At 35.4% G+C, this 12,273-nt stretch overlaps 1 protein-coding gene and 1 long non-coding RNA gene across 8 annotated transcripts in view; one reads left to right on the top strand and one right to left on the bottom strand.

Annotated features, from left to right (window-relative positions):
- Positions 1-12,273, top strand: part of Wnk3 (WNK lysine deficient protein kinase 3) — a 210,387-nt gene that overhangs the window by 167,638 nt on the left and 30,476 nt on the right. For 6 of the 7 annotated variants that reach the window (XM_033760394.1, XM_010610742.2, XM_010610741.2 and 3 more), the window contains 4 exons: positions 35-266; positions 657-787; positions 1,391-2,004; positions 6,333-6,544. In XM_033760394.1, coding sequence (XP_033616285.1) covers positions 35-266; positions 657-787; positions 1,391-2,004; positions 6,333-6,544 — 1,189 coding nt within the window. The remainder of the gene's footprint in view (positions 1-34; positions 267-656; positions 788-1,390; positions 2,005-6,332; positions 6,545-12,273) is intronic. The other variant, XM_010610744.2, reaches the window with a different exon arrangement.
- The window catches only part of LOC117284747, a 59,983-nt gene continuing 57,805 nt past the window's right edge, over positions 10,096-12,273 (bottom strand). The window contains exon 4 of the long non-coding RNA XR_004515854.1: positions 10,096-10,168. This is a non-coding gene — a long non-coding RNA (uncharacterized LOC117284747). The remainder of the gene's footprint in view (positions 10,169-12,273) is intronic.

The following is a 12,273-nucleotide window of genomic DNA, read 5'->3' as shown; positions in this document are numbered from 1 at the left end:
TTTTTTTTTTTTTTTTTTTTTTGGTCTCCATTAGGAGATGTCTCCAGATGCTTCACTTCCAGGGGATCCAGAGGCCTATCCTGCTGCTGTGTCAAGTGGTGGAGCCATTCATCTGCAGACAGGAGGTGGATATTTTGGCCTAAGCTTTACTTGTCCTAGTCTCAAAAATCCTATTAGCAAGAAATCCTGGACTCGCAAATTAAAAAGCTGGGCATACAGGCTACGGCAGTCAACCAGCTTTTTCAAGAGATCAAAAGTCCGTCAAGGTAGTGTGCTTACAGTCAGGAACATAGACTAGGTAACATCACTTTTCATTTACTTATTTTTTTGTTCATATACAAATCTTGCCACTTTTTCCACATAGCCCATGTATGTGACATCCTCCCATTAATGTCATTTCCATTTTATTTTTTTCCTTTTGTAACTAATTTGATTTTGCAGTTACTCATTTCATATAGATGCTAAGGCACGGGATAAATCTTACAATGTCTAATTTAGTTAGGGACTTATACAATGTTGATTATTACATTAACACTTTTTAATTGTTTAGCAGGAGTTAAACTTTTTCTACTTTTCTTCATTTTTGGTAATGTAAATGAATTTAGTCTTAACAAGCAATTTTTTCTTTTCTGCTTACAATTTGACAAAACTTACAGTGGAAACAGAAGATATAAGATCAGCAATTGCTCCTGATCCCATTCCTCTGACACGGGAGTCCACCGCTGATACTAGGGCTTTGAATAGATGTAGAGCAATGAGTGGATCATTTCAGCGGGGTCGGTTCCAGGTTTGTGTCTTTGATTGAATCATTATTTACAAAGGATTTTTTAAAGGTAACAGTGGGGCTGGGGCTATAGCTCAGTGATAGAGCACTTGACTAGCTATGTATATGAAACTCTGGGTCTCATCCATAGCACTGAAGAAAAGAAAAGTAACAGTATTTGAATATTGAATATTGATCTGTAAATGATACTTTTAAATGTAGATCTTTTTATTTTTAAGTTGTTCACTTTGCATACATCACACCTTTTGAAGCCATCTGTAAAGGAGAGTCTACAGAAATGGGGATTTTAGTAGCTAGCAAACAGTGCAGAAATGGTCATCATTTTTTGATGGGTGGGAGATCTGTTTTATAAACTTAATTTCATGTCCTTTACAGTCTTGGCAACTTCATGGAATTTTTTGATAAATATAAAACCAACTGTGTTTATCCAAGGGGCCCAAATACAAGACTGACTATTGGGAAGAAGATGGTCTTTCAGTACTACCAATACATGTGCATCACAGCAGACCATCCACTTGTCTGTGCTATATATTGATGTTGAATTTCTTCTTGAGATTTATCTTTTGACTAGGTGGAGCCAGACACTTTTACCTTTTTATATCTCAGGTGATTACAGTTCCTCAGCAGCTGTCAGTGAAAGAAACATCATTTGGAATAGAACACAGACCAGTATTCAAGGAAAAGCAATCTAGTGAAGAAACACTAACCTTTACTGCAGCTGCAAAGTCTCAGCTAGTAGAAGTGGAACCTACTACACACAGTCTTCAGACTTCCATTTCTTCTCAGAAGTCACAAACTCTTCACAAAACCTTTAAAGAAGATAAAGGAATTCCCACAGAAATTGACAGCTTCTTACCTTTAAGCACAGTTTGTGAGACTGATGTATCTTCAGTGACCCCAGAGAAAGAATTGGAAGAAATTCCAGCCATGGGAAATAGCATGCAGTCTGGATCCAAACTGTTGCTTAAAGAAAGAGAAATACTGACTAGTGGGAAACAACTTAGTTCTAATAGTGAATTTTTAGCCAGCCTTGCTGGTAATGAAAATGCAGTGGCAAAAACTGGTCCAGAGAATAATCAGTGCTTACCACTCCATGAACAAGCATATGCTCAAACACAGAGTTCACTCTTCTATTCTCCATCTTCACCTATGAGCAGTGATGATGAGTCAGAAATAGAGGATGAAGACTTAAAAGTGGAGCTTCAAAGATTAAGAGAAAAGTAAGAATTCTTTCTCTTGTGTTATAAATCTGGTTGTCTTGGGTTTCATAGAACTTAATATTTGATTGGTAGCCAATATAGGATTGGTGACATTTTAATGATTAAAACTTTATGATTGTGGGCCTGGGATTTGGCTCAGTGGTTCTGCCACCTGCCTCACAAGCGCAGGGGCCCGAGTTCAATTCCCAGTACCAAAAAAAAACCTTTATGATTGAAAAATGTAAGAACATGCTAATATGAGACATTTATGAATGTTAAAGTCCTTTTATATGAAATATTTTCATAATTTGAAGATTACAGTTGATTATTTGCCAATATGATTTAATTATTCTTCTTGCTGAGTTTTTCATTATCCTTCAGGGATTTTGGTTTGTTTGTTTGTTTTTGGTACCAGGGATCGAACTCAGGTCCTTGCACTTGCAAGGCAGGTGCTGGAACCACTAAGCTAAATCCCTGGCCCTCAGGGATTTTGGATTAAGACTTTATAACTATTCTTATTACATTACTACATGTTGTATTTTTTAAATGGCTAATTTATATAGAGATAGTTCATCTTCTTTAGGAAAAGTTAGATTGTTGCAGAATCAAGCTTATTATTTAGTGAATGAGGTCATTAACCTTCACTAATTATTCTGTGTTATTGTAATATATTTTGTCATGTAGAATGTGTTTTGTATTTAGTTTTATAAACTGGGTTATATTTTTTAATAAATTAGCATTATATTGCTGAATTCTTTATAAGTCCATTTGTATGGCTCAAAATTCAGAAGGTACTGTACAAATCATTTGAGTCTACCAATTCACCTGAACCACCCAGTCTTTCTCCTTAGAGGCTACAAATAGTACCTGTTTCTAGTATATCTAGAGTTAGTCTATGTATGGACAAATAAATAAATGCATATTTCATTGTTTGTTCTCTCCAAAATAGTAACTTATACTACAGACTGTTCTTTTATCTTGCTTCTTTTACACTTTCACTATATCTTAATCTATATATATTCCAATTTTTACGGTTTCATAATATACCATTATACATACATACTCATACATTAATTACTGGCCCCTTATTGATGACCCTATGCCATTACTTTGAAAAGTAGAGAATTTCTATCTTTTTCTGGGATTTGAACAACTTGAACACAGAGAGAGGGCCTGGGATTTAGCTCAGTGGTGCCACCGCCTGCCTTGCAAGCACAAGGTCCCGAGTTCGATCTCTGGTACCAAAAAAGAAGAAGAAGAAGGAGGAGGAGGAGGAGGAGGAAGAAGAAGGGAAAGTCAGAGAGAAGATAAAAATATATGGAAAAGGCTGGATTTTAGCCAGATATTCTTACATGTTTAGCTAAAGTGCCATTTAGATGTTCTTTTTTAATACTTCTAGAATTAAAGCAGATTAATATCCATGAAAAGTTCCCAGTTTTAAAAGCTTTGTCTAGAGAAAAAAAACAAAATCCAAGCCCAAAACTGATATTCCAGTAAGAGATAATTATAATACCATTTTTTCTTCAACTTATGTCTGTGGGGTTGTTTGTATGTTTTGACTGGAGCTTGGAAGAAACTCGTGAATGTATGCTTTAAATATTCATCACTAAAAGGTCGATATTCTACTTTAAATATACATGGTGTGATAAAAAATACAATGAATGCTTAACTTTAAAAATTTATTTTAGTAAAAGACACATTGCCATTAATCTTCCTCCAAATCCTCAAAGAACTCCACATTTACTTCCCATCCTTCTTGACAATGTGTCTTTTACTGTAATAATTTTTTTAAAAATATAAACACTCACTGTATATTTCAGTCACCCCTTGTATATATATAGGTTTGACTTTACGTTATGTATTATGTATACTATACATTACATACCTTACTATATATTCATTCATAATAAGCAACATGTATACATTGATAGTTATTAAAGTTGTTTAGTATTTGTGCTGACAATGTGTCTTTTACTGTAATAATTTTTTTAAAAATATAAACACTCACTGTATATTTCAGTCACCCCTTGTATATATATAGGTTTGACTTTACGTTATGTATTATGTATACTATACATTACATACCTTACTATATATTCATTCATAATAAGCAACATGTATACATTGATAGTTATTAAAGTTGTTTAGTATTTGTGCGCTAATCCCTGGCCCCTACTGCTGTTTTTAATGATTCTTTTAAACTGTTGTCAAAGACTATTACTTTTATACCTGACTATAGTGGTTATAAGTACTCTATTTTGAATATGAAACATGGATTCTTATTATCTTACAGAACCCAATTGAATAAAATACTGTTGAGGATTTGTGTGTGTGTTTTTAAAGTTACATATGGGAAAATATTTAAAAAGAAAAAGAAAATCAAACAAAAGAATCTCCCTTTTTTTTCCTGTCATAATCTCATTTCTCAGGGGCAAGCACTGGCAGCTATTTGGTATATAACTCGCAGGTCCTTTTTCAGTGCATTTACAAATATAAAGTTTCTGTCTTTTACAAAACTGGGATTTTAATATACATGCTGTTCTACAATTTTTAACTTAATATTGTGGCATATACTCTTATCTTTGTAGATCTCTCTTTTTGAAAAAAAAGTGACTTCATGCTGTTAAATTAACGGGGGTCCTCAAGGTTTTTTAATCCTTCCTTAATGGATAATTTAGTTTTTACCAGTGTTTTATTTATATAAACTATGCTAAAGTAAACATCCTTCTGTATTTTTCTGTTTTCATTAGTAGATGTTTGCAGAACATAATGAATACATTCATTGTAGTTGCTACATGTACATGGCATATCAGTTCTTTTTACGTTCCTCTCTCCATCTCTTGTTTTCCTTTCCATTTGCAAAGGATCTATCTCCCTGTTTCCTCTTGTCTTTTATTTTTCTCTTTATTTTTTTATACTTTGTGATCCTCATATAAGAGAAACCATCCAATATTTAATCTTGTGTGTCTGATGTATTTCACTTAATGTTATGGGTTCAACATGCATCTATTTTCCTACTAAAGACTCAAATTTTTCCTGCTTCGTAGCATAGTACCATATCATATTTTTTTTATCCACTCATCTTACTCATATGACTATTTTGATAGGTTAAATATTTAAAAATAGAATTGCAGAGTTAATAGGTGTATACATTTTAAACTAATAATAAAATAGTGTTCCAAAGTAGCTGTATCATTTTATATTTCAAACAAAAATATATGAAAGGTGCCTATTTCCTCATATTGAAACAATAGTAGAGACAGGATACTACCAATATTTTAACTTTATGCTAAACAGGTGAATTAGAAATATTTCATTAGCGGGGCACGATGGAATGTGCCTGTAATCCCAGACACTAGAGAAGCTGAGGCAGGAGGAATACAAGTTCATGATCAGCCTAGGCAACATAATGATTCCATCTGAAAAAATTATCAAAGTTTTTTCTTTTGATTAATAGTAAGGTTGTATATCATCATATATTTATTGGTATTTATATTTCCTTTTCTTTGGAATCACCTTTTTATTTTCTTTGTCCTTTTTTCTAGGAGGTTGTTAATTTTTTTAATTATCAGGAACTATGTCTATATTCTGAATATTAAGCCATTAGTATATATTGCAAATATATTGTTCATTTTTAACTTGTAATTTATAATAAATTGTAGGTTTTTTTGTTTGTTAGCGTGTGTGTGTGTGTGTGTGTGTGTGTGTGTGTGTGTGTGTCTTACTGTAGAATTAACCTTGGGTCTTCACACTAAGCTACATCCCCAGCCCTTTTTATTTTGAAACAGGATCTCACTTGGTTATGGTGGCACACATCTGTCACACCAGCACTCGGGAGGCTGAGGCAGTAGGATCACCATAAGTTCTAGGCAAGCCTAGGTTACATAATGACTTCCAGGCCAGCCTGAACTACATAGGGAGACTCTGTTTGAAACCACCCGCACCCCCACATAAGAAATAGGATCTTGCTCATTTGTCTACATGGGACTTGAACTTGTGGTCCTCCTATGTCAGCCTCCCTTAGTGCTGGGATTACAGGTATGTGCTACTATGCCTAGCAAGAAAAAGTTAATATTGTTAAACTATTTTATTTAATTTTGTTTTATCATCTCCCACTGTAACAACGTTTTAGAGATTTGTTATTGACAATTTGTTCATTACCTTTTTCTTTATGATTGATTAATTATGTTTAGGAAGGCATTTCCCATGCTAAAATTGTAAAAGTACTCTATCACATTATGCTTAATATGAATTCCTTATTACGCTTTACTTGTACTGGTGTAATGTTTCTTGGCTCATTTTTAACATGTCAGAGCCATTAAAATGTTTTCTGCATGATTTTCATTCAGGCATATTCAGGAGGTGGTAAATCTTCAAACCCAGCAGAATAAAGAGCTGCAGGAGCTCTATGAACGCCTTCGGTCAATTAAAGATAGCAAGGCCCAATCTTCAGAGATTCCTTTGCCACCTACATCACCACGTCGACCAAGATCTTTCAAAAGTAAACTTCGTAGCCGCCCCCAGTCCTTGACACATGCGGACAATGGCATAGTTGTAACAGGTAAATATTTCATAAAGGTAATTTTTTTCCTCATTGAATTTATTGGTACATTTAGGTATACAGTACAGTTACATTAATCATTGGGATCTTGTACCTCTACATGACAGGTCTTAGTTCTCATTTTTTCCCCTTGTCCCTGCCCGCCCTTCACCCCTCCTCCCCTCCCCATTTGCAACCATTATGGAAATCAATATGGAGATACCTCAAAGAGCTGGGACTAGAGGTTCCATTTGACCCAGCCATCCCTCTGCTGGGTATCTTTCCAAAAGAATTAAAAGAATCACATCACAGTGATATATGCACACCTATGTTTATAGCGGCACAGTTTTTAATAGCTAAAACTTGGAAACAGCCCATTTGCCCATCTGTTGGAAACTGGATAAAGAAGATGCAGTTTTTCTATAAAATGGAATACTACTCAGCCATAAAGAATGAGAAATTAGATTCATTCATAAGAAAATGATACATAAAGGTAATTTTTTCCTCATTGAGTTTATTGGTACATTTTAGGTATACAGTACAGTTACATTCATTACTGGGATCTTGTACCTTTACATGACAGGTCTTGGTTCTCATTTTTTCCCCTTGTCCCTGCCCTCCCTTCACCCCCTCCTCCCCTCCCCATTTATATACACTTTATTTCCATTTTTTCATTTTCTCATATTTTTTTCTTTTCCCTTATTCCCTTTGCCCTACCCTTCCCTCTTTCCCTATACTTTTAGCCCTTTTCTTCCTATTTCACGTTGTTAATTATCCCATTAGGATCTGGTGTACTATTAGTTTTTCACACCAGAGAAACTATTCGGTATTTACAAATGTGTGACTTATTTATTTCACTTAGGAGTATATCGTCAAAATGTATCCATTTTCCTATGAATGAATCTAATTTCTCATTCTTTATGGCTGAGTAGTACTCCATTTTATAGAAAAACCGCATCTTCTTTATCCAGTTTCCAACTGATGGGCAAATGGGCTGTTTCCAAATTTTAGCTATTAAAAACTGTGCAGCTATGAACATAGGTGCGCATATGTCACTATGATATGATTCTTTTAATTCTTTTGGAAAGATACCCAGCAGAGGGATGGCTGGGTCAAATGGAACCTCTAGTCCCAGGTCTTTGAGGTGTCTCCATATTAATTTCCATAGTTGTTGCACCAGTCTGCACTCCCACAAACCATGGAGAAGGGTTCCTTTCTCCCCACAACCCCACCAACATTTGTTATTGGTTGATTTCTTGATAGCAGCCATTCTTTGTGGGGTGAGATGGAATCTCAGTGTTGTTTTCATCTGCATCTCTCATATTACCAGTGATGTGGGACATTTTGTCATATATTTACTTGCTGCTTTTACTTCTTTGTCTGAGAAATGTCTGTTCATTTCAGATGCCCATTTTTAAACTGAGTCTTTATACTTGGGGAGGGGCTGATTGTTTTGGGTTCTTTATATATTCTATATAATAGTCCTTTGTCTCAGGAGCAGCTGGTAGAAATTTTTTCCCACATTGTAGGTTGTCTCTTAATTTTGTTGATGGTTTCTTTGGCAGTGCAGAAGCTTTTTAATAAGATGAGATCCCAGTTGTTGATTCTTTCTGCTAGTTCACGTACTACTGAGGATTTGTTCATAAAATCTTTTCCTATGCCAATGTCTTCCAGAGTTCTGCCTAACTTATCTTCCAGCAAGTTTAGTGTTTCTGTTTTAATATTTAGATCTTTAATCCACTTGGATTTTAATTTAGTGTATGGTGAGAGATAAGGGTCTAGTTTTAATATTTGGCAGATTGAGATCCAGTACATAAAGGTAATTTTTAAAGGCTTACTTATTCCATGGTTGGCCTGCCCTCACTCTATAGGGTGTGCTTCTTTTTCTACTTTTATTTAGCCCAAACTCAGTCTGCATAGCCTATTTCTTTTTGTACATTTAGTAAAACTTTGCTAACATTAAAAAAAAAACCTGGTTAAAGATCAGCAAAATTAGATAAACAATGATAATATAGTTTGGTTTTTATTAAGCTAAAGAAGTACACACACAAGGGCTGGAGATTTAGCTGAGTGGTTCCGCCATCTGCCTCATAAGTGCAAGGACCCGAGTTTGATCCCCGTTACCCCAAAAAATCAAAACAAAACAAAAAGTAGTATACATTATTCTAAAATTATTTTATCTTTTTTAGTGTTAAATGTTCTCTTATGAAATGATGAGAATTGATAAATATTGGAGAAGGGCTGTTTGTTTTTTGTTTTTACTTAAAGAACAAAATCTGGAAATCCAGTATCATTCCCTAGAATAGTTTTTGAAATATTACTAGTCATTGGAAACCTCTTGTCTAGTATTTAGAGTTTGTTGAAGAATTGTTGATTTCAAAAATAAGCCTTTAAAATGTTTGCATGGTCTAATCTGAGGTAAGAGATTTTTATTTATTATTCATAAGAATATGAGTAACCCAGCATATGGGTGGCTAAGGGATAAGGATTGTGAGTTTGAAGCCAGCCCGGGCTACATAGTAAGACCCTGTCTAAAAAAAACCAAAGGTGTAGGAGTTGAGGTAAGGACATATATGAAATCTCAACAGAACTTGGGGTAGTCTGAACAGTGCCCCCCACAAGATGTCCATGTGCACATCCCTGGAAACTTTGACTATATTAGATTATATGGCCAAGGAGAATTAAGGTTGCAGATGGAATTAAACAGCTAATCACCTGTCTTTAAGTTAGGAGAGAGATTTCTGGATCCAGTATAATGACAAGGATACTTGAAAGTGGAAGAGAAAGGACTGGGGATATAGTTCAGTGGTAGAATGCTTTCCTAGAATACATGAGACCAAGGATTCAATCTCTAGCATGGTACAAAAATGTCTTAAGCAGGAGACAAGTAGAGAGAGTCTGAGAAAAGATAATGATGAGGGAAATTATTAGAGAAGTGTAATACTGTTGCCTTTGAGGATGAAGGAAGAGGGCCACAAATAAGGAATGTAGGCAGCTTCTAGAAACTAGAAATGCCAGGGAACAGATGCTCTATCCAGAGCCTTCAAGAAGGAATGTAGCCATGCCGATGCCTTGATTTTATGGCAGTAAGACTCATGTTGGAATTCTACCATACAGAACCATAAAATAATAAATCTGTGTTGTTTTAAGCTACAAAATGGTTTGCAATTTGTTACAGCAACAATAGAAAACTAATAAGAACTCAAAGAATAGGAACTGTACTTTTCTTTTTCAGCTTTAATTGAGTTTATTGGTACATTTTAGGGATACAGTACAGTTACATTCATTGTTGGGATCTTGTACCTCTACATGACAGGTCTTGGTTCTCATTTTTTCCTCTTGTCCCTGCCCTCCCTTCACCCCCTCCTCTCCTCCCCATCTATAAACACTTTATTTCCATCTTTTCATTATCTCACACTTTTATTTAGCCTCATAAAGGCAGAAGTAGAGAGACAGTTTGGGGATTTAATAGCAGAAGTACATTCAGTCTGGTGCAATTCAATTAATACCATAGCTGAACTTCATCTCATTTTGCTTTGTTTCCAAATGGCTTCTTTCTAATTTTTTTTTTATCAACGGGCTTCGGTTTTTGTCATTCCATAAATACGAGGCTGTCCTGGAAGCTGGAGTCGCGGTGGTCTCTGCCTGAGGAGACACAGATAGCAGAGGAACCACAGTCATTAGAAAATGAGAGGGAAAGCAAATTATGTACACAGCAGCGGGGCAAGAATAGGGTGGGCCTTCACCATGGGTTTGCGGTGAGCGGGGGTGGGGCTCCGCTCTCAGTGATGAAGACTGATCCCCTAGACTGGCCTCTTCCTACATCCAGCTCTCTGGTTCTAATTAAGTTTTTGAGATGCATTATCACCGTGTTGCCCAGGTTAGCCTCAAACTCTCAGGCTCAAGAGGTCCTCCTACTGTAGCCTCCTGAGTATATGGGACTATATATGGAACTATAGGCAGCTGCACCCCAGAAAACTTTGTTGGTTGGTTTTTTCTTTTTTTGCAGTGCTGGGAATTGAACTCTGGGCCTTGTTCATGTTTGGCAAGTGCTCTGCCACTGAGCTACACCCCCAGCACAGTCCAATGGCTTACTATTTTATATATTTTCAGATCCAATCATTAAGAGTGATGTGTCCCTGACATCTCAGCACTCTGAGAGACTGAGGCAAGTTTGAGCCCAGCCCACAGAATTTAGCTAATTAGGGAGGTGTCTTAAAAATAAAAAATGTTAAAAAGGGATAGGATTATACCTCAGTATGAATGCACTGGGTTCAATCCATAGTATCCCAACTAGAAGGATTATACTAATCTCCCTTCAATTCTCTCAATTTTTACTTCATGTATTTTGGAATTCAGTTGAAAAAAAAAGGAGTCATAAACACATAGTACATTTATACTGAATATTATATTTATATAGTTATCTGTTTGCTTTGTTTCTTCATGTGGACTTTTACTGTCTTCAATTCTTTTATTTCAAGCTAAAGTACTCCCTTTAATACTTCTTATAATGCAGGTCAGCTATCAATTTCAAAGAAATTATTAAGATGAAATATTTTCATATTTCTTTCATTTTTTTCAATGTATATAATTTGTTTTACAAAATAGGATACAGAGAATTATTCTAAATCCAATAAAAGGCTATTAAAGGACCTAGTATAATTCAACTTGCAATAGCTCTCCTCTCCAAAAAAAAATAAGATATGAAAAAATTTATGTTTTGTTTGATGATTAGGGAATCAGATGGAAATTTTGGTGATTTCCAATTCAAGTGTAACACTGATGTGACAGCTTGCAGGTTACAGAAATGCCTGTTATTCTTAACATCTTTTCTTCAGGGCTGGAGTTAAATTCCCTTAATTTTTTATAATTGGTAAGATGCTATCATAACCAGAATTGTAAAACAGCTAGCTATTTTTCTCAGTAAAAATAAATTCATCCCTTTCTGCTATAAAGTTGATAGAAAACTAGTTGAAAGTACAGAATTAAGACACAGAAAAATATTTTGGTTAATAATTATCTATTAATTTCATTTTTGGCTAAAAATGTGAAAAGACAAAATCATTTTATAAAAGAGATTCATCCATTTGGACTTAAAATTTCCAAAACTCTAGAAAATAAAGTAAAATTAGACTCTATTCCATTCTTTTTTTTTTTTTTTGTACCGAGGATTGAACTCCAGTCTTTGTGCTCGTGAGAGAGGCACCAGAACCACTGAGCTAAATCCCTGGCCCTCCATTCCATTCTCAATAAGAACAGAAATAAAAATAATGGAATATTGAGGAAATGACTTATTATAAAAATGATTGATTAATGCAATTCAGGTTTTTGGGTATGTGTATTCCAGTCATCAAGAAAAGCTAGATATAGCTGAGTATGGTGGCACAGACCTGCACGACCAGCACTTGGGTGGCTAAGGAAGGAAGATCACCCAGAGTTCAAGGCAAACCTGAACTACATAGTGAGACACGATCTCAACGAAACAAAACAAATGGCCCCACTGAATTCAAGTAAAAGTTGTTCAGGCAAGGAAAAATGTTCCTTTTTATCCTTAGGCAAGTGGGGGTAAAGAACTAGGGATTAGGCCCCTCCTGGGAGTAGACCCTTCTTGGGATCTTCTCAGCATAGGGTAACATAGGTGAGAACCAACAAACAGACCCACCTGATTGAAGAGATCAGCACCCAGATGGAGAGGTTCGCATCAGGACTAAAGTGTTATGCTACCACTGAGACTGGAAGAAGCAAGGCAA

The sequence above is a fragment of the Fukomys damarensis genome, unplaced genomic scaffold (genome assembly GCF_012274545.1).
Source record: "Fukomys damarensis isolate Sample0158 unplaced genomic scaffold, DMR_v1.0_HiC HiC_scaffold_39, whole genome shotgun sequence".
NCBI lineage: Eukaryota > Metazoa > Chordata > Mammalia > Rodentia > Bathyergidae > Fukomys > Fukomys damarensis.
This window is presented reverse-complemented; position numbering and strand designations above follow the sequence as displayed.